Source organism: Calypte anna, chromosome 6 (assembly GCF_003957555.1).
Source record: "Calypte anna isolate BGI_N300 chromosome 6, bCalAnn1_v1.p, whole genome shotgun sequence".
Classification (NCBI taxonomy): Eukaryota; Metazoa; Chordata; class Aves; order Apodiformes; family Trochilidae; genus Calypte; species Calypte anna.
In genome coordinates, this window is record NC_044252.1 from 28,099,177 (window position 1) to 28,121,537 (window position 22,361).

The following is a 22,361-nucleotide window of genomic DNA, read 5'->3' on the forward strand; positions in this document are numbered from 1 at the left end:
GAGCCCAGCCAGTGATGGAGGCTAATTTGATGTGATATAATTGATGAACTCTTAATCGTCCCACTTCTCTCTCTTGAAACAGTCTGACTGGAGCTTAAAATGCCAGAATACTTTGATTTACACTCTTTGTCATTTTTATACTGGGAGTCTCAGTGTGGCAGCAGTGAGGGATTAACTTCTTCACAGTATTTTTTTTTATCAGTAGAGAATGTACACACAGAGACTGGTGCAACCCCTTATAGGAACTCTATTGGGAAAGTTGGATTTCCTTGTTTGCAGCTGGATTGTGCACAAAATTATTATCAAGAGGATATCAAGTTCTGCTGCTATAGATGCTGCCAAGATAGTCTCAGAATTAGTGTTGGGCTTCTTACTTCAGAACTGAATTTTGACTGTAGTTTTATGGTATTTAATGCTTGAAAGGCCTCTATTTCTGAAATTCTGATGTAGCTTAAATATTTTAAGTGATTAGATGGGTTCTAATTGATTCAGTAGCTGTAGTTCACTACGTTGCAGTTCATCTCTTAACATAATTCTCAATTAAAAACTACAAGCTTCAGACTTCCTTATCTCAGTAGTTTCTTGTTATTCATACTTGCCTACTCAAGATACTTGAACTCAGAGTAAACTGCCTTGATTTCTTGGTTTCATTCAAAGGTAATGAATGGTCAGAACTTTCTCAGCTTTCATAGGTCTATAGAAGAACTGGAAAGCTTTGTAATGAACTTACCATTCCAGTTTTATTGAACAAGCACCATTAGAAGGTGTAACCACTCACATCTGTTAAATCTGAGGTTTCAAAACTTAGAAACAACATGAACGGAAGAGAGCTATTGTCAGTATTGGCTTAACTTCTATTCAGTTATTATCATTTGGACTCTATGTTTTCTCAGCAGTTCACACAGGAAACAAATCCTGTGCCTTCCCTTTTTGTTGTCTTGCTGATTTAAAAAAATGCATTTTTAATGTTTACAAATTAAAACACAGTTGTCCTGCGCTTGAACTCATCTTTCTGACTTTGTGCTAGGAAAAGTATCTGTTTTAAGAGTGCTTTAATTAAGGCCTGTTTAAATGTCTGTTAGTAGCTACACTGGAAAAGGGATACAGTGTCAAGCTGTAATGTAGAAAGATGCATTAGAAAATACTTCAGAATAGTTTAAAAAATATACTTCAAAATATTTTCAGATTGGATAGTGTGATTAAATTTATTCTAGAATATTTAGAGCATGCATGTGATCCCAGAGCCTGAAACAGTGTTCTGAGACTTCAGCTTGAAACTGAGTTTCAAGAAATTGATGATTGTAATTCCTCTGTAGGAAAAGGGAATAGGAAGGGCTGGGCAATCAGACACCAGCCACTTTATCATTAATTCTTAAGAAAGGACTGGAATAAACAATTTTTAAAATAATCTATAAGAATTTAGAAGAAAGTGAAGATATGAATGGCATTCAGTATTGTTTTTTCAAGTACAAATAATGTCAAGCCAAAGTGATTTCTTGATAGAACAGATTAGCAAACCCTCTAGATAAAAAGAAAGTGAATTCAAAACTGTATTCTTGTAGTAGTTAGTTATAAATCATTCATTGTGAAAAAAGGATGTGTGTTATCAAGTGGGCTTCTGCTGGGATCTGATTCTGGTGTTACAAGATGAACCATGGTTGTGTCATGTGGAACTGTCACTGAAATAGTAGAGACTGAATAGGACAGAATTTTAATCTGTACAAAAGATGATGTGAGAATCTGAAATAATTGGTTAAAAGCTGCAGTTCCGCAGTTCTGTAACTGACAAATGCTCAATTGTGCACTCAGAAAGAACTAACCATCTGCCAAAAAAAAAAAAAAAAAACCCAAACAAAAAACCCAACCTCCCCAAAAAACATATAGGGAAGCAGACAATAAGCTTCTTAAAAATATTCAAAAAACAATGTGGAATGACCCATGAATTAGAAGTGGATACAAGTCACCATACTCCTGATGCAGAGAAGATGCTGGCATAATATTATAAAGAGAAAAGATCTGTAAGGCCTGAAAAGTCACTCCTGCTACAGAGGGTCTGGGGACCTGCAGGAATGTTGGGCACTTGGAAAGTACAGAGGGGACCACTGAACATGGCAGCAGGAGGAGCCTTTGTGTAACCTGCATCTGGGGCTCAGCTTGGTCTCTCACCCCATGGCCCCTCTCCAGCCAAAGAGAGGAATCAGAAAAAAGCAGAGAAGCCTGGTGGGCTGGGATATAAGTGAATTAAATAACACAGCTAATACAAACACCAACATAAAGCATGTAAACTTACACAGAGATGAGTCCTCAGGAGCAGCAAAGGGAGCATCAAGCCAAGAGGGAAGAGCCCCAAGAAAGGGAACCCCCACTCAGCACAGCATCTCCTGTATCACAAGCTGAGGGGAGCAGTGAGGGACACCTGTGTCACCACACCTGTGTGGGACATCCCTGTCACCAGTGGGGTCAGGGCCCTGACCAGAGCTCCTGCTGACTGGGGCCACTCGTGTCCTCTCCTCCATGGCTGGCCTGTGATTCTGTCCCAGGGAAAGCAGGATAGAGGGATGGGGTTATTCTCAAATATCCACATTTTTAACATCGAGAAGGTTTAAAGGGAAACTTCAGGTTTGTAAAGAACTCCTGTAGAGGAAAAGAAACTTTTTGTGTTGTGGTTTTCTTTCTTTTTTTAAAAACTTACCTGTTGACAAGGTGTGCTCTCCACTGAGGACAGGACAAGAAGCAGTCAGCTTAAATGTCAGCATGGAGATTTAATTTAGATTTTAGGGAAGACCTTTCCAGTGTGGGGATCATCAGACACTCTGGACTTCTGGAGTGACTGTGGAACCTCCATCACTGGGACTTTTTAAAGCAGCTTATACATCTGCTAGAGGATCCTCATCACAGTGCAGGCTGCCTTTGTGTAAGAGCAGTGCACAGAGGTGGACAAAGTGATCTCAAGAGGTATGACTTATATCCAGTATCTTTTATTAGACCATATTTACTATCTTTAAAGCAATCTGAATTGCTATAGGAACAGCCTGAAACTTTATTCCAGAGCTGGGAATTATCTGCTTGGTTTTTGTTGTCTGAGGTAAGTAACAAAAGCTGTTTTTAAATGTTGTGCTAATAATGGGTAATGTTCATGATGCCTCGTTTTCAAAGAGTACCTTAATAATATTGATGGGATGCATTGAGATTTTTTTTTGTGTAAGGCAGTGTCATACTGTGTATATTCCACTTACAAAGATGGCACTTATCTTAAGTACTGCACTGTCACTGTTAGTAATTGTTTAAAAGAGATTTTGAAAAATATTATTTGACACTATTGCAAATGGAAGAGTTCTAAGGAGTAGTTTGCATAATACAATACTTGAATCTCTCATATTCTACAATAATTAATTCTAACACATATTTTAATATATTTATTTATAAATAACTTTCCTTGGGCAAATACAGTAGAATGTTGTATGTGGAAGCATTTTAACCTATATAATGAGTGGCTCTAGTTCTTTTTTTTCTCTCTGTACACAGAATTAGTTTACAGAATAAATGTTGTTAGAAATTTTATGTAAATTGTTGCCAGCTAGCAGAATCATTTCCAAAATCATCAGAACTTTTTAAACCCACTGGATTAGGCAGAAGAATACAATTTCGGGGCTAGTAAGGCCTACAGAATAACTTGAATATCTCTAGAGGAACCTTAAAAATGTTTATGGTTATAGAACTGCATAAATGTCCAGCATGGATTCAAAGAGATCTAAGTGGTACAGATAATAGGATTAGGTTTGTTTACTACTTCCTAAATTTGAAAGCAGTGAATTTATTTTGAAGCTTATAATTGATTATTAAAACAAAAAAAAAAAAAAAAAAAAATCTCCCTATGGTTAATTAATCTTTAGGCAAAAACTATGAAGGACTGATCACAAATTTTTTGTTACATGAGGTCCAAAACCTGAAGTCAAAAGTAAATTCACATTTTGCTCTTTGCTTGCTAATGTGCAATACATTAAATATCTGCTCCTTGGATCTAGCAACAAAATGACCTTTTCAGGGCTCATCTTTTTTTCTCATTTTTGATTTGTACAAGGGAAATTACAGACGACTGGTATTTGGTTTCCAAAAGGGATACATAAAAACTTGACCTTTTGGAACTGTTATTTTTTGGGATGTGTACACTGTATTTTAAGTATGTCTTAGCTGTTGTTTGCTGGACTATGTCTAGTTTAAATAGCCCTTCATTTTATTCAGTATAAAGCTAGGACAAAAAGTATAATTCTCATTTTTCCCACGACAGACCTTTGCACTCACCTGAGGGCATTTTTTCTTCAGGCAATTTTAAAAGAAAGAAGTGCCATGGAACAGGCCCTAATACCTTAGGAAATTTTGGTAGAATCTGTTTTGCAGTGCAAATAACATGTTGAGCTATGTCCATCATCGTAATATCTCATTGCCTACCTGAAAGCAATCTTGTGTCAGGGTGTTTTCCACTTAACAGGATGGGAAATACTGCAAGAGAAGAGTAAGCACACAGGATTATTTAGGAAGTTCATGATGGAGAGGATGAATGAGTCCAGATTGTCATACTATTACTGATTAGTCCTGGTGCTTGCTTTCCTGAGCCAGCTTTGGTCCATCTCTTAAAGTCACTAAATCTCCTGCAATCATAGAATGGTGAGCTTGTTTCACCTAAAAACCAACAAAATAGCTTAATGACTATGAAATGTCTTTCCAGTGGAATAGGCTGATTTGGAAGTTAACCAAGTCAAATAGGTTATTCAACACGTAAATGAGAAATTGCTCTCCTTTCCAGCTATGTAAATAGCTAATTTAATTTGAAGAGAAAAGTTACAGAGAGAGAAATCTTTGCCTTGTGCAAATTAAAGCAAATAATCAGAGCTACATTGAAATATTACTACATATAATTCAGTTTGAGTTTTGCTATAAAAGTCAGGTTTAATATGCCTTGCACTGTTAACACTTTTGTTGTAGACTTTAATCTGGCCATCAGAAGTCTTCCTAACATTTTTACAATTGTTTTCCACCACCTCATATTACTTGGGCATGCACATTGTGTGTGCATGTCTTATGGCACCCTCCAACATGTCCCTTGCTTGCCAGTGGCCTCTAAAGGTGCCAGGAAGTAAGAGAATGATCTTGGAAAGGATTTTTCTGTTCATCCTATTATGGCACTGAAATGGTCTCATCCTTTTCTATCCTAATCTATCACTCCCTCAAGAATGTCTGTTACTCCATAACAAAGAGAAAGTGCACTTGTCCCAGTTCCTAGCATCTCATGTACTTTATTAGGTTTTCTCCAATTACAGATAGTTATGCTGGAAGGTGAAGAGAAGAGCAGAGAAAAAGTAGTGCTAGTTAGAAGAGCTGCATCCTGTTCCATATGAGACCAAGTCTTTAAAAATAAAATGAAATGAAATAAAATTTAAAAATTCTTCTAAACAGGAAAAAGAAGAAAGGTAACACTTCCTAAAATAGTAAAAGATATTAAAGGATTTGAAATGTGTCAATTTGATTGCTGAAATGTGTGTTCTCTTAATGAGAAATCATCACAATGTGTTTTTCATCGAATCCTTTATTATACATGAACATAATAGGCAAGAAAATATTTTAAAGTTCAATCTAAATATTACCAATAGTAATTAAAAAATAATAAAAAAGATGAAAGCATTTTTACTTAAATAAGAACTTTAAAACAAATGCATTTTCTTATAGAAGATTATACTAGATGCAGTGGGATATTTTAATTCACTCCATACTGCAAAGCTCAGAGAAGCATCCCCCATGATAACTGTTTTAATCAATGCTAAAAGTAAATTGTATACCCAGGCAAGTACTTTTCTGTGATACAATTCCAGATGGGAAAGCAAGTCTTAGTTAAAGGATACTTATTTTACTAGCACAACAAAACTCAAAATCACAATAATCTATGGGTGAAGATGTCTATCTATCCAAGGAGAACCGGGTGAAATGTATATTTCCATGACCCTAATTGTGACAAAATAGTTGGTTTTTTTTTAAGGAATGTTCTCATATGATACAGATTTTGAGTGAGAAAGTCAACTATTTGTTAGTATTCTAATGCTTTGCAGCTCTTCACTGGTGACAAATATAATTCTGTACTTTACAGGAAAGGCTCTTTAATAAAATATAAATTAATACTTTGAAATTGCTGAAAAATAAGAGATGTCAAAAAAATTAATTCTGACAATACTGTTGTACTTAAAGGAATTTAAAATTATATAGACCTTGAAATAGGTTATCTACTCAGATAGATAAATGTTCATTTAATTTCTCAGTCCTGTGCTGAGAAAGTAACATTTTAAATTTCCCACTGTTTTAAGAGACTATGTAGGAATGTGCTTACTTCTGAATTTACAAATTAACTGTATTATAAAATATTCAAATATTATGTTAATATAACCCATCTATGTCTCCAAGTAAATATCCCTAATTACTGAAGCATGTATTTATTTTTGCTTGTGTAATTTTAAGTGCAGTAATTTTTTTCTTTTATATCAGTATAACCAGCATAGTTCCACTTTCCACTATACCATGTTTATTCTGCCTCAGCTATGATGAAATCTGTATGGTTTTTCTTATTCTCTGACTGCTGTGAAAAAGCTAAAGAAGTGTTTTTTCACTCTTTTCATAATACCCATGTTCAGAGAATTTCCCTGTTTCTTGTTCTATGGCTGAATTATGGGATTTTCCCCACTGCAGCTGCAGAAATGATTTTAACATCATTACATCTTCTTGTATTTCTCATCATTGCATCTTATTTTTCCTGTTCTACACTTTACAGGAAACTAAAATCTTGATCAGGAAGAAGCAGTTATTTTGAATAGAGCACTTTTATTTGATGTGCAAGGGCTCATCTGCAAAACTCAGGAGCACTCCCTGAGCAGCCAAACATTTTAAAGTTTTCATTCTTGTTTACAGAGCTAAATTAAGAATCTTCATAGTACTCTTCACAAATACAGATTATTAAAATCACACTGACTACCTCATGAATGAAAAGGTTTTACTGAATGCATGACCAGGAGCAGAGGGGAACAAAACTGCTAGCCTGAAAACGAGAGAGCATATCAAATATATGCTCCTTTATAAATCTTTTAAGTAATTGTTTGTGCATTTGGAGCATTGATTATTCTGCTTATTCTCCAAGCAATTTTATTTGTTTAAAACAATGTTTGGTTTCGCATTTGCCAATAGCTCTGTGGACTTAAAATACTGTAATGTGTTCCATATGGCAGGACCTAATAATACCATTGTTTTTTTTTTAATATTATTATTTTCAGAAGGGGCTGGTTATAGTAATTTTAGCATGTAGTGACTGTATATTTTATGCTGTAAGTTTTTGTAGTGTTTGTCAAGTTGTTGGTAAGACTAGAGGGTCATAGGAGTTCTTTCTGACTGTAAAATATATGAATACATTGTACTGATGCAAATCAGTGTTGATGTAAATCAGTAGACAGAGAGCATCAGGTTAATTTTTAAATGAAGAGTTAAAATGATGGGTTTTAACCATCTAGATACACATAGTAGGCTTTTATTTATTCTGAATATAAAATATAAAGTTTCACCCACAGACATAAATGACCCTTTTGGTGTGGTATAGTAGGAGCCTGTTTGCACAGGTGCTTACTAAGAACTACACTGCATGTAGTGCAGGCCTTAGGAATGTACTGGGTATTAAAAGACTGCTATCTGATTTAATGTTAGGAGTGCTTCTTCAGATTTCTGTAGACAATCTTAAAATGCAAGTCAAGAAAGAATGCATGAGAGTTGTTATGAAATGAGCTTGTTGCTTTGGAACAGACCTTAGATGAAGAGTGTTCATTAGTAAGCTGCCAGCAAATATTTGCTTGCATACCTTTTATTATTTCAAAGGCTTTTATGAACAATATGTCACAGTGCTAGTGTCATTTACATGCAAATACCAGTATCTAATGTTTTCTAACAGGGAGAAAAATGCTAAGAAAATGAAACTTAGATCTTTTCTAATAAAACATTTTTGCAAGCATTTTGTCTTTTCAAGATGCTGTGACATCCTGTTCAGTTGAAGGATCACACAACTTTAATTGCACGACTCATTCACTTTAAATATTTAATAATGCTTTTATTAGTTGCACTGAACCAGTGGAGTAAGATCTATAATATCTAGTGCTGGTCATAATTTTTATTCATCATGGTTTAATAAGCATTATAATTACAGATTGAGGAAGAAATATGAGTCAGCTTTGTGCGTTTGCTTGGGACTTCTGTGCACACTGGTATGATGGGAAGGGATTACACAACCTCTGTGAGCGTAGCTGATCATATTTAAATACACTGATGCAGGCTTCCCAGCCCTGAAACATTATTCTTCATATATAAGTAACTGCAGAAAAGGTTTTGCAAAAAATCATGAGTCCTGACACTATGAACTCCATCCGCTCTAGTAGTGAAGTATGAAAATTAGAAGGCCAAGTGGATGTGTTCTTGGCAGGTGCTCCAGTGCATTATCTGTGGCATTAGAGTTCAACTATTTTTACCAACCCTTTCCCATATTTGCTTGCAACCAGTACAAATAATGGATTTATTTAGAGTGAACGGTCAGTTAGGGAAGCTTTAATTTGCAGATTTCATCAGAGTTCCAGCTGAAAGACCATTTGTAGACAACATAAGCCCTCCGGGCTCAGTTCTCCGGTAAATATCGATGATGATAATTTAGTATAATGTTCTCCCTTTAATATTAAAAATACGACTGTTTGCATGTTATTTACATTCTTATGTTTTAATGGGAGGTATAGCAGGGCAGTGTAATATCTGGTGCATTTTTTAACCTGCTGCTAAACATCATTTTTCCTCATCAGCAACTTATGCGGGAGCGACAGCAGATGGCCAGCCGCCCCTTTGCTTCTGTCGATGTAGCACTGGAAGTAGGAGCTGAGCAAACAGACTTTCTACGAGGGCCATTAGAGGTAAGGAACAGTGGTGTTGACAAGGGACCATTGTGATTTGCATATTAATGTTGCCAGTCTCATCTGCATCTGCTTCTGAAACCAAGCAGTGTCTGATTACCTGGAGCTGACAAGTCTCAGCTACATATGTTGTGCCATTTTCAAGGCGCGGAGTTTTAATAGCGTGACATGAGCTGTAACAAAAGCCACTGGAGAATCCATTAGATGAGGCTGGAGTGACAGTCAGCTCACCTGGCAGTCCTTGCATGATGGATGTTGAGCTGAAGGAATGCAAGATGTGGGCATTAAGGAGAGAGCAAATCTCCGCGCTCGGTCTTTCAAGTACACAGTGCCACCTAGTTAACATCTATCTTAATTAACAGAGATTACAGCAAACAAACAAGCAAATGAAAACAACCAGTTGTGAGTGGAATTTCAGTATTGTTTTCCATGTGCAGGTTTAAAGAATCCAGAGTACACTGCATATTTTAGTTTGCAGATAATGGCTATATTACTACGTTCTTTTATTGTAATTGCAGTACATTGGAAAAGGAAATAATAATATTGCAAGGGCCAATGTGATATTGGAATAGTGTAATAATGCATGAAATGGATTCTGGAAGCTTCACCTGAAAACAGAGTGAGAATTACAACATGTGGATTATAATGAGTGTCTAATCTAAATTGGGGGTTTGGTAGATTGGTAATCCTCTATTCCTTTGCTACATTTACAATATTGTTGTTTACAGTTATTGCTTTATCTTATTTATGGTGGGACCTGGGAATGAGGCTGATAGCTCTGAAATCTTTTCAAGGACTGTACTTTCTTTTCATTGCTGCCAATTCTTCTTAAATTCAAAGCTTCTCATACTTTTTCTCCATACCTGCTTTCAATGGAAGATTAAATACACTCTGTCAAAGGTTCATGGGGAAGATGGAGGCAATGTGAAAAACAGATTCATAGCAGAAAAGAAAAAGGATCAGCTCTTGAGTACTTATCAAACTGAGGTGCTCTGCCCTGCTTCTGTATAGAAAGCAATCACAATTGTTCTTGCTGTTGTAATTTAAAATACTTGGAATTTAGATACTGAATTAAAATTGGCATCTCTCTTCGTAGAAGCTTTGTTATTTCTAACCAAATCCTAGAACCCTCATATTTTCACCATTATCACCATGTTTCTGTCTCCTTGTATCTTGAACAGAAAGTTTCTCTAGCTGAGGACACATTATACTGCAGTTGAAAGTTCAGCCTCTTTTTTTTTTTTTTTTTTTTTTTTTTTTTTTAAATGTGACTTCATTGTTTCTATGTAGATATCTCGGATCATTTTCTCTGTTGGCTTTTAGAGGAAGGCAAGGAGTGGGAGCTGAGGGATCCAAACTCTGAATTTGTACATACTGATTATTTAATTAAACTTTAGAAGTAAACCATCACAAGTTAATTGCCACATTTTCTTTACTCTTATCTCTTTATTAAGCAATAAAAGAGGGAGATGCTAAAATATTTTAAATTTATATTTTACAGTTTTTATTTTCTTTTTCTTCCTAGCCTAGCATTTCTAGTAATTGTTTACTATTTGTTATCCCATCGTGGTTTTTCCTAATTAATACATAATTATACGCCAGAATGAAGCCCATTCAACTTGCCTTTGAATTGCAACTATACTGATCTATATCAAAAACAAAGCAATGTGCTGAGGATTAAATGAATGTGATTCAGGGTATGGATTGTCCTTTGATGCCATCTTCTGTAAGAAAGAGCTATAGTAAGCTTTCTGTTTCCAGTCTATCCCCCGTTTGGAAGAGGACGCTAAAGGCTGTGGTTGCCATTCTCTTCCTTCTCAGCTCCCTATTGGGACTGGATTAAGTTTGGCTCACAAATTGGATTTCCAAGATGCAAGTACATTAACAGGAGGGTAAGCATGAAGTAGCTATAATTTAATTTTGGGCTTATTAAGCTAGGGAATCATTAAACTATTTAAATAGTTCTGGTAATATCTGATGCCCATTGTGATCTTTTAAGTTAGAGATCCTTTTGGTAAAATGAGTGGTATACAGTAAATCTCTTCAAAATATTCCAGAGATCTTTCCCTAAACACCAGAAATCCTATTTTTAATGGTGGTTTATTGCGTCTCCTCACCTCATACTTTTTATTGATATTATAACTCCAGCACTCCCATTGACATTGCATCAATCACAGGTCTTTCAGCACAAGGTCATTGAATTGTTCATAACATTACTGCAAATCTTCTATTCAGCTGCATAAGAAAACTGCTTTCATTACTATTGGTGTGGCTCACAGATGCTGGTTTTGTGCAGCTGATGTTCTGGTACATGGAAAACAGCTATATCCACTATCCTACATGGTAATTCCAATATTGCCATTTGGTTAGTTTTGGGTTTATTTTGCTTTTTTTTTTTTTTTTTTTTGGTAAATATTCAAAACAACTCTTTCACTGCAGAGTTTTACTTTGCACTTTTTGACCAGTGGTTTAAAAAGCACTATGTAACAAGTAAGACCCTGGATACTGTACTTAGTTGCCTAGTTTAGATACTTACAAACTCCTGAAAATATTTGGGTTTAGCAGCAATTTGTGACAGAGTAAAATAATGAAATAATGAAAACATTACTAGAAAGGGTTAAATTTATTTTGGGTCTCTCTTGTTTTGCAGTCTTTACCAGCCAGTTGATCTTTCTTAATGTTTTTGCTAACAAAATTACTTCCTCTGTATTTTAACTCCTCAGAAAATGTAATCTGGCATCATATTCCTCCTGTTGCCTGCTAAGTGGGTTTTCAAGCATTGGCAGTAGCCTTTGCTCTCCCTAATTTTAACCATTTATTCATCAATATTTATCTCTTCAGGCTGCCCTTTCCGTGTAACTTATTTCATAACATGACATTAAGAAGCCTCATCTTGTCATCCATGCTGTCATGTTGGCCCTTCATATCAACTGTTAAATATCTTGTTATCATCCTAAAACTTAACACAGAAGAAATTAAACCTTTACCTTGCTGTCCTTCTTTCTTGGTATCACATCAGCCACTACCTTGCTAACAATACAATAGCAAAGGGACTATCCTAATTCTACATGGCTGAGGCAGGGAGGCTCCAATGAAGTGGCCGTGTTCCCAGGCAGGGAAAGGAAAGAAAGAGTTCTAACAGTTTCCCATAGCAGTCTCTTAGGGAGCAGAGCAAAAAAAAAAAAACAACAAAAAAACCCCACCGAAGCAGCTTTTTCAAGGACGTTTGAGAATATTGTGATGTTTTGTGATTAGCACCACATTTTTGCAATATGAGAATCGTGAAAAATTAAAGCAGCATCTTAAATTAATAGATACAATTCTTCTTGACACTCAGTGCCCTCATTAAACATCTTTAAATGTTTAAATGTAAAACACTTTTTTTTTTTTTTTTTTTTTTTTTTTTTTTTTTTTTAGACAGCTAAGCTATTTCCAGACCTGGCTGCTTTTTGCTGCTCAGCATATCCCAAGCTAAATCATTTAGGGTATCTTGTATTCTAAGCCTCCTTTAGGCCAACATTTTTCTCCCCAAAATATAAATCACTTTTGAAGAGGTCACTTCCACTATTGCTGCTGACAGTAAATTTTAGGTAATCGTTGAGTGAAAAGTATTAAAATGTTTTTTCTGTCTTGCTTTGCCTAACTTCTGGGTATTTTCCAGTTCATTCAGAGCCCATGCTTTGTTTTTGTTTTTTTTGAAACAGGGACTGATTCTTTCTTTAGGGCCTGTGAGATAAATTGGCAGTATTGCAACCTTCTGATGTATTGCCATGCTGTGTCTTTGGACAACATCACCTACTGGTGCTACATCTGCTGGACTAAAGGCAGATGTGTTGCCCGCATAAGAACCAAGGGCACATTTGCTCTATTTGCTCTATTTTCATTTTTTTTTTTTTTACCTTTTGGTTTTTTTTTTTTGCACATTTTATGTGCTTTAATAATTATTTCTTCAAGAGAACAGGGCAGTAAATCTTTCAATGTTTTTTCCATCAAGTTACTGCATTTCCTGTAAAGTTGTCACAGATGTTAGATTGTTCTCTACTTCTGACAAGATAATCTCACAAATTTTGAATTTCAAATAAAATCTAGCTTTGTTCTCTAGAAAGCAGGAATTAATATTTATGGTACATAAAATAAGTTTTGAATTTCAGGCATTTCTGATAAATGTGAAGCAAAGATTGGCTGTTACTTTTTTATTGAGGAAAAGAATTGCAGGGTGTGCATTCTACACCAGTAGCTCTCACTATAGCAAGAATGGCCCTTGGGAAATCAGAAGTACTTGTTAAAACACATTAAAATCTTTGTACCAGAGCTTTGTTGAGGTTTAAGTACTTGATGTTATACTAATAAGCTGTGTGCTGGTTTCTCCTGCCAACGTCAACTTTTTAGCTTGCTTTACAAATAAATCCAGTTAAGTTGGGTGCGGTTTTTAATGTGAATAATGAGTGAGTAGTTTTTGGAAATGGCAACCTAAGCACCCTTCACTGTTTTGTACAGAATGAAACCAGATGTATGCTTCATCAGCATTATACCTGCATTATTTTGATGACACAATGTTCTAAGATCAAGGAACAAACTCTTCTGAAGGGTCATCAGATTGCCCCTTGGTATTTCTTAGTTCCTAATTTCCAGTCTCAGTGTCAGAGGATAAATTCTGTTCCCTTGTAAGGAAGTAACAATTTATTGATGATAATGATGATTTTCTACCTAGGATGGTCATCTCTTTTCATTGACCATAAAGGGAATACATATTTATCAACAGGAGCTCTCAGGGACCATTGTAATTGCACTTCTTTCTTCTTTAAAAAGTATAATTTACAAAGTTGCAGGTGTTGCTCATGCAGGCTTATGGGGGAGCTGGGCTCTGGGGAGATAAGAAAAGAAGAAAATATAATATATGATGTTAATACTTATTATATATTATGTTTAAAATATTGTAATATCTGGTTATTCTGTATTGTTACAGTGGGATAATTAGACATTATCTAAAACTACCTTGTAGGAAAACCAACCAGTCTCCTGGATGAAGAAGTTTCAGTGGCTAAACCATGTTTCTGTCATAGTGCTGAGGAAGGTAAAATTCCAAGTGTGGCATACAGCCTGTGAGCTAGTTCAGCCACCATCACATGGAACAAATCAGAGGCTGCACTGAATGATTCCAGGGTCTGCAAAAGCTGTAGTTGGATTCAAGGGAGCAGAAACATAGAGACACTTACTCTGTTCATTCTTTCTGTTCTGTTTCTGCCATTCAGAAGCAGAGGTTGCATTATGCCTTTTGTGTCCTGCCCCTTAGAAACCTTTGCGTGTGTATGTGAGGAGTTGGTGTTTTTAGAACTCTTATTCCTGAGTTTATAATTTTTCCAACTATTTCTTTTCTTTCCCAGCAAAGTTGGGTTTTTTTCACTGCTTGCTAATTCCAGTTTTGGATTATCCATATTGTCCCTGTGTTATGTCTGTAAACCAAGCCTCTGCCTGGCATGGGAAAGGACTTCACTAAATCCTGTGTGCTCTGTGGCACGGCAGCTCGTGGAGCTCTCAGACCAGAGAGAATCCAGATGAGAACAATGTGAGCGATCAGAGACTTAGAAAATATAACTACAAGGAAAAGTCAAGGAAAGTGGAGTAGACTATTCAAAGGAGTCAAAATAATAACGTTCAAATATGCAAAAGGTTAGGAGCAATCAGGAGGGCAACAATCTTTTCTTTGTGTGCACTGTAGGCAGCAGAGGTGTAATGGACTGAAATTGCAGGAGAAGAGGCTTAGACTAGATATCAGGAAAAACTTCTCATAATAAAGCTGAATCACTGGAAGCAATTGCCTGGGAGGTGATGGAATTTCTTTTATTGGAAGCCTTTTAGAGCAGGTTAGAAAACATTTCCCAGGCATCTTGTACCAATATCTCCATTAGGTTCTCTCCTTTCAGCTCTATCTTTACTATTATTCTGATTGCCACCCAGTTCTTCCTCTGCATACTCTCTGACAATTTTCCATTTCTGTTTTTTGAACTAATTAATTAACTTCACTGAACTATTAGCTTTCTATTACTGAATGTTTTTGACCCTTCTCTTCACTTTTGCTGTTAACTTAATTGATTTATTTTCTTAGTTTTCTTGCAAGATCAAAAATTGTTAAGTCACCTCTGATCTCCAGCCTCTCCAACACTGTAGGTCTGCCTAACATGATCTCCAATCCCATTATGGAATATCTTCAATGTTCTCCTTTTAGTTTATGTTAATAATGTAATTATTTTTTTATCTTAACCAGTGCATTGCAGGTTTTATAGCCTTTCAAAATCCATGTATTGTACACTACTAGATTGCAGGAAAATATAGTCAGATGATACACCTGACACTGAAAAGAGGAATCTGTACTAGATCACACTTTCTGATTTTCTATATTACTCAAAAGATCGTGTTAAACTTGCTGTTTCCTGCCTCAGGAACTCCATTATATTGTGCTGCTCTTCGACCTTGATGGCTCACTGTGTTCCTCTGCCCACTCTGTCAGTCTTTCTCTTAAAATACTGAGGCATTTTATTTTAAATCCTACGCCCCAATATTTTTTTTATAAATGATTGATTCACCTTGTGTATCCTTTTGCCATACCATGTGCAAGGGATATCACATGCAAACAAACATTAGGCAGTACTTCCATTAGAGAGAAGTGTTCACCTGAAAGTAGTGTAGTTTGGTCCCTTCAAGAACTTTGTACCTGTATAATAAACTGATTTCAGTAAGAATTTTAGCTTTTACAGTATTTAACTGCTGATTCAGTAGTCATATAAAACTGCATAGTTCTGCCCAATTAAATAAGTTCACATTTACGTAAGACTTTTGTTGCTTCTCTTTAAATTTACATCTAGCAGTGTGTAGTGTTCTGGGCCTTTGATTCAGAACAAATATGTAATCTAGTTGCTCATGCACAGTGGTCATACTTATGATTTTTTTTTGTGGTTTGTGTGTGCTAATTCTATTCAATGCAAAGTGTATAGATGTTCAATTCCCAGCACAGAATCAGATTAACAGTATTTAAAGATTTCTAAGCAATAGTCTTCTCCTTTGTCAGAAGTAATATCTAAAAATAGTCTGAGAAATGCTGCATGGAACAAGCCACATCATTTTTTCATATAGACCAATTTTTTTTATCTGTGCATTTATGGCTAAAATATATAGTAACACCTCAAAATCTGATGGTATTTTGACAGAGTCCTTAACTTAAAGAATTTTCTTCAGAATTCTATATTGGTTCTAGGATGTGTCCAGTCTCTACGTTTACAGAAAACACAAATTTAATCTCTACACTCTCTGGTTTGCTTTCTTACTTCTGTTGAGTCAATTTACTCTCATGGGCAAAGAGACATTGTAAGAAATCCTTAAACATGATGTATAGGAGATACATCTACACACAGGCTGCTGTCCTAATATTTCATACTAACAAGAGAGAAAAGCTTCTTCCTATAAATTTATTAACTATAAGATCTATGAATTCGTGGTTACTTCTGAAAACCTGATTTTACTCACTTCACAAAATTTATTTGGCACATGTACTGCGTAATCAGATGACTATAGAAGTTGTTTGGATAGAAAGATATGATTTGTGTTGAACAAAATTGCCAACAAATTTCATGCTCAATTGAAAAGATTAGCAGGAATTTTGGCTGACTAGCTAAATGTAGGTGTTTTACCACTACTGGCACGCTGTGAATAAAAATTGTTAAATTATGGTATTACTCATTTGAAAATATCAAAATAAATATTCTGATTGTTTTCAAGCAGCAGTGTTTAGATGTGTCTGTAAATGTCATGATTAATGACACTGTACGTGTCCTATGTTCATTAAAATTTAAAAGTACAATTTTTCTGACATCTTATTTTATAAATTATGTAGCATTCACTGGAATTTTGTACCTAAGCTATATATAACATGTGTGTGTGTGTACCTGTAGGTTTGTCTTTGAACAAGGGTTACTTATGAGAGTCTTGCCTTTGGATAGCAAGCCCACATCAATGAACATTTTCCCAGTATTGTTTATAGTGAATATACCAAGAAGATGGAAATAATTGTGCTATCAGGAATAAATCAAAAGCAATGCAGATGGAAATTGGTCTTGATTTGATTGACTGGAACCTTTCTGTACACCTGATGTGCAGATTGCACATTCTCTGGACCTGCATCTCTTTCTAGATAATAAATCTTAGTATTTCTTTTGGGTTTAGGTCAAAATTTATTTCTCATATTTAAAGCAGGACCATTTCTCTCTTTAGAAGGAAAGGAGAAGAAGAAGAAATGAATGCAGAAGTTATAGCCTTTCATCAGCTATTTCCATGTTTCCAGATGAAACTGGCTACTGCCTGGTGGTGTTTGATATTTGGCAACTTTATTTGCTTTGCTCCAGAGACTTCACCTGCATGCTGTTTCCTAGGTTGTGCTTGAGTTTCAGTTTCTTCCTGCCAACAACAATAAATACTAAATCTGCAGCAGACAGGAGGCAAAAGTGGCAGCACCTTTGCTTCTCTTCACAGCACTTGACAACTTATATGTATTGTGAGATAATCTAATAGGTTATTGCCAGTTTGCAGTGAAGTTTTATCAATTCTATTGCTTCTACCACACTAAATTCAAGCCTGCAGTGAATCTGAATTCATTGTGTAGAAGATACTGGACCTGCCCTGGAACATCAGATGCCTAAACATCATCTAAGCTCCTGAGAGATGTCCAGTTTGCTTACTTTCCCACACTATTCAGCTCAGCAAGGCACTTTCCTGGCTTTGTTTTTGAAAGAGCTAATTAGCTAAGCATCACCTGAGTTCACAGAAAAAGACTAAAATAGTATGTCTGATCAGGATTACAACTAAATTAATTTTGAAGGTTACTTCTGCACAGTAATATAGTGGGAATAGCATTTGTCCATAAGGTTAAAAATCACTGAGCGTGAGAAAGACTCTATCTACATAGCCCTAGGCATCCTGTGGGACCACACTCATTTTTACAGCTACAAAACTGGATTAATTGGGTGGCAAAAGGAGGCCAGATTAGAAGGAATCTGATTGCTTGGGTTGACCCTGGTGAAAATATTCCCTGTGGGCAGAGTTTCTTGAGTATGCTGTCCTATATTGGTGTCTAAATTTGGTTTCTGCCTGCTGCACTTTGGGCACTGTGGGTCTTGAATTTCCAATTGCATGATGGCTCATATTAAAAAAAAAAAAAGGATGGAGCATGTTCCTGTTTAGGAGACTGTGAGCCTAAATAGAGCCTGAAGCTCATCTCTATCCTTACATGGCACAGGATTCCCTGTTCTGATGTTTCTTAGACCATGCAAAAGGCAAATGTGGGTCCCACTGTCTGTAATCAGATGGGGGGGAAATTTAAATAAATTGTTCCCTATGTTCTCAGTGGAGGAGGAGGAAGACCTGTTCTTCCCCTTGTATATTGGGAACTGGCAGTTTCCTTTTCACTGACTGCTTAGAAAAGTACAATAGTAATTGCAAGCAGACCTAGAACACTGCTTTGGTGTGAGGAACTCCACATTTTATAGAGGTTGTGAGAAGCCTGGGTTGTTTTTTATAGGGCATGGATTCCATTCATTGGCTCTAGCAGAAGTAGAAATATTGCCTGAGATTTTTCTTCCAGTAATACTCTCAACATTTTTTTTTTTTATGACAGAAAATACCATAATATTAGGACTTGAAAAATGTGTGGGCTCTTAAGAATTTAGGGCCCAGTGGTATGATTCTTTAATGGTCCTGAAGGAGCTTTCTCCTTGACCAATTTATTTTGGAAATCAAATGGTTAGAAATGTTATACTGCAGTAAAGTAGAAGCTGCAGGAAAGTAGAAGTTACAAAGGCAATTAGACTGCAGTGAAACTGGAAGATAGTAAAGTTTTGTACCAGGGCCATCTCTCCAAGAGGAAGTCCTTTAAAAAGTGAGCAGTATTTGTGATATGGGATCACCTCCAGTTATAAAATACAGTAATACTTTACAAATCTATTAGAGCTTCCTATAACAAAGACTGTAAAACATTATTGTTCATTATTATGAAGCAGTTAAGTTTTTAAGAGGTACGCATAAAAAAAAATGCTGTTTTCATCTTTGGTATATATTAATATTATTGGAGTTATACCTAAGTAGAATTTTCCCTTCGAGGTGCTATTCCTTATACCATGTTCTTGGCAAGATGACCTTTTTCTTACCTTTATTATCCAGCTTTCAGTAAGAAACTGGGAAGTTTAAAGAGACACTTGCTGTCAGCTTCTTTGTCCTCATCTGTTTAAGACCTCTGAAAAAGATGCACAAATATTGAACCATCAGGAAGTTAATAAATAAAGTTATTCTATTTTGCCAAGAACTTAATGGCTATTAAAGAAAAAATCACTGGGCTTTTGGAAAGTAGACAAGCAATTTTTCTTTGTATTGAGAACCTTTTTTAAATTGTAGGAGTCAGAAGGAATCAAATGTACCCTTCTGTACACACTTAAATATCAGTTTAAATGTAGAAAAGTATTATCCAGTGACTCACAAAAATAATTTGTGTTTTGCAACACAAAACACGTAAGTGCAGGACACTCTTTAAGATTGCTGCTAAATATACCAAGAGGCACTGACATGACTTTGCTAGTGAGATCCAGTCAGATTATTTTCCTCTGGGCATAAGGATGCAGTAAAGTGCTGATTTCATTTTTTTTTTGCATGAAGAATATTTTAAATTATATTAAAGAAAGAAAAATATATTACTATTTTGTTACAAACAGAGCCAGCCAAACATCATAAATTGAATATTCATTTAAAAATCTCCAAAGCTTGCTGTCATATACTGCCATGTTACCTTCAGGGCTCAATCATGAATATATTTGAGTTACAGTCTCCCATCACTTATGTGCTGAACTCAAGAAAGTTAGAGTTGCACCAGGTCCTAATCCAGCTCTGCTATAGCACCATTAAAACTAGGCTAGTGAAATAGTAAATCTCCAACAAATTTATTGAGGAATGGGGGATTTATGTGTATGATTAAATGCAGCTTAATTGCGAAAATATATTTTTTAAAATTCGAACAAACTTCTATGCTTCTCAACTCTCAGTATAATTAAATGGTAGAAGTAGCTTTACAATCTGAATACTCATTTTCTTTTTCTCCAAAACAGTTACAGCATCTGTTTCCGTACTAGCAGAAAATTTCCATGGATAATAATATCTACTGAAGTGAGAGCAAAGCCCTCTGTGATTGTGATGTAGCAACAGTTTATTAACAGTTTGCCACTATTTTGCAAAATAAATAGCTGAAAAAAATTAAGTAAGCAGCTCTAACCCAGATGTCTGTCTTATTGGTGACTTTCTTTAGCTTTTAAATATACGAAGATGTAACAGCTCAAGGTGAAAAGGAAGAAAGAGAATTTTAAGGGGCACATGAACTAAATAGGACCCTCAGAAAAAGCAATAATTAATGTGGGGCTATACAGGAAGATGCTGTGATGCTTTGGGAGGAACAATTACATATCCATTAAATCCTCAAAACACACATCCATTAGAATGGCACAAAAGTGCTTCTTTATCTCCCTTTATGTTGATCTTTTCACTAAATAATACATGGAGAAATTTTGTGTGCAACCTAAACCATACTTCCCAAAGCCTGGACATAGTGCTACAATTTGCATAAATACTGTGTATAGCCACTGATATTCACACCAGAAAGTGGAATAATTAGTGTAAGAGCATGTGATGTCATGCTTTGGTTTTAATATATGCGTTTTGACTTTAACTGATGTGAATCTGGGGTAAATGACAGGAAAGGTTTTTAAAGGCTGCAGAAGAAGTAATATTTCAGTAACATTATTGACCTAATCCTAAGTAATTTATGTCTCCTGTGATAGTTGGAATTGTTTTTATTCCAAAAGTCTCCCTTTGCAAGAACAAAAAAATAAAAGTTTGACCACAGACCTTTAGACAGTGTTTTAGATGTGACATCTTAGTTGCTGAGTATCTTGAGGATAAGGTCTGAAACCTTGAATTTATATTCATTTGAAAGCCAGCACAGAAAGCAAAGGGTAGATCTGACATTTTTACTGCAGTTTCTGCAACAGTCTTTGCTACTGAGCTCTACTCCATTACTCTCTTTCAGACAGTTTTTTTCAAAGGCCTTAAAATGCCCAAGTATATCACAGAACTGTGGTGAGAGGTAAAAATAGTACAATCAACTTATTATCTGGGATATAGGGAAACAAATTTAAATCAACTGGGAAAGGCACCTCATTCAGAAATGCTACTTAATGAGAGCTGAGACTGAATGAGAAATTCAGAAGTTCTTCTATAGTATGTGTTATATTGATTATTGTTTGGTACATCTTCTGTGGAATTGTAGAGTCTTCTGAATGCTTTGCCCAGCTCACCTCCACTTGCACAGTTTAACTCAAACCAGCTTCTTTTCATCAATATGCAGATTTTCTTCAAGCATTATTCTGTTTCAGCATTGTGATTACTAAGACAGTAACATGGCAAGGGCTTCTGAAACACAAATGTGACTGTGTTTTAGCTGAGTATTCACAGCTCTAGAGACCCAATGTTCTTAACAGCTGTTTTGGAGACTTTAAGTTACTAATAGGATCCTTGTTAGGAGGGTTCATCTTAAGCTGAAATTCAATATTTTACTTACTCAATTTGAATTAGGCAGTGAATCTAATCCATAGAAAACAGGATCCATCGTGCATAACAGAATAAGAGAATAACTTAGAGTGACAGTGACTGAGATGTCCATTCCAACCCAAGCCATTGGGGATGAGCCAAACCCCTGAGCTAAGTCAGGCCCCCATTGATCAGATTGCTTTGGGCCCTGTCCAGTGGTGTTTTGAATATTTCTATGGATGATGATTACACAGACTCACTGCCCCCTGTTCAAATATTTGGCAGTCCTCATTGTGAAAAGCCTTTTCTTAATACCTCATCAGAATGTCCCTGCCTTCAACTTCTTTCTGCTGCTCACTATCTTATTCCCATGAGAAAAGCATGGAATAGCTTGAGTCAGAAGTAAGATCCCCCCTTAGTGTTCTCTTTTTAAGACTGAACAAATCCTGCACTGCCAGCTCCAAGGCCACCTCTTTTTTTGTGTACAAAGATACCACAGACAGATGTTTGAATCTTGCTAAAGTCAAGGATAATGCCACTCACTCTTGTCTTCCACTGAGCCAGTCAAACCAAAAGTAACCAGGTTGGTGTGGCAAACTTCATCTGTCATAAATCTATGCTCTGCATGCTTAATTAAATATTGTTCTTTAAGTGCCAAGACAGGGCTTTCAGGGATGTTTCCTCATAGTCTTCCCAGGTATGCAGATTAGTCTGGCCAGTCTGAATTTCCCCAGATCTTCCTTCTTCTCCTTCTTATAGATGTTTGTAATG

General features: G+C 35.9%; 1 protein-coding gene across 1 annotated transcript in view; it reads left to right on the forward strand.

Annotated features, from left to right (window-relative positions):
- ATRNL1 (attractin like 1) overlaps nucleotides 1-22,361 on the forward strand; it is a 461,414-nt gene that overhangs the window by 329,055 nt on the left and 109,998 nt on the right. Inside the window, exon 27 of the mRNA XM_008490117.2 lies at nucleotides 8,868-8,975. Coding sequence (XP_008488339.1) covers nucleotides 8,868-8,975 — 108 coding nt within the window. The remainder of the gene's footprint in view (nucleotides 1-8,867; nucleotides 8,976-22,361) is intronic.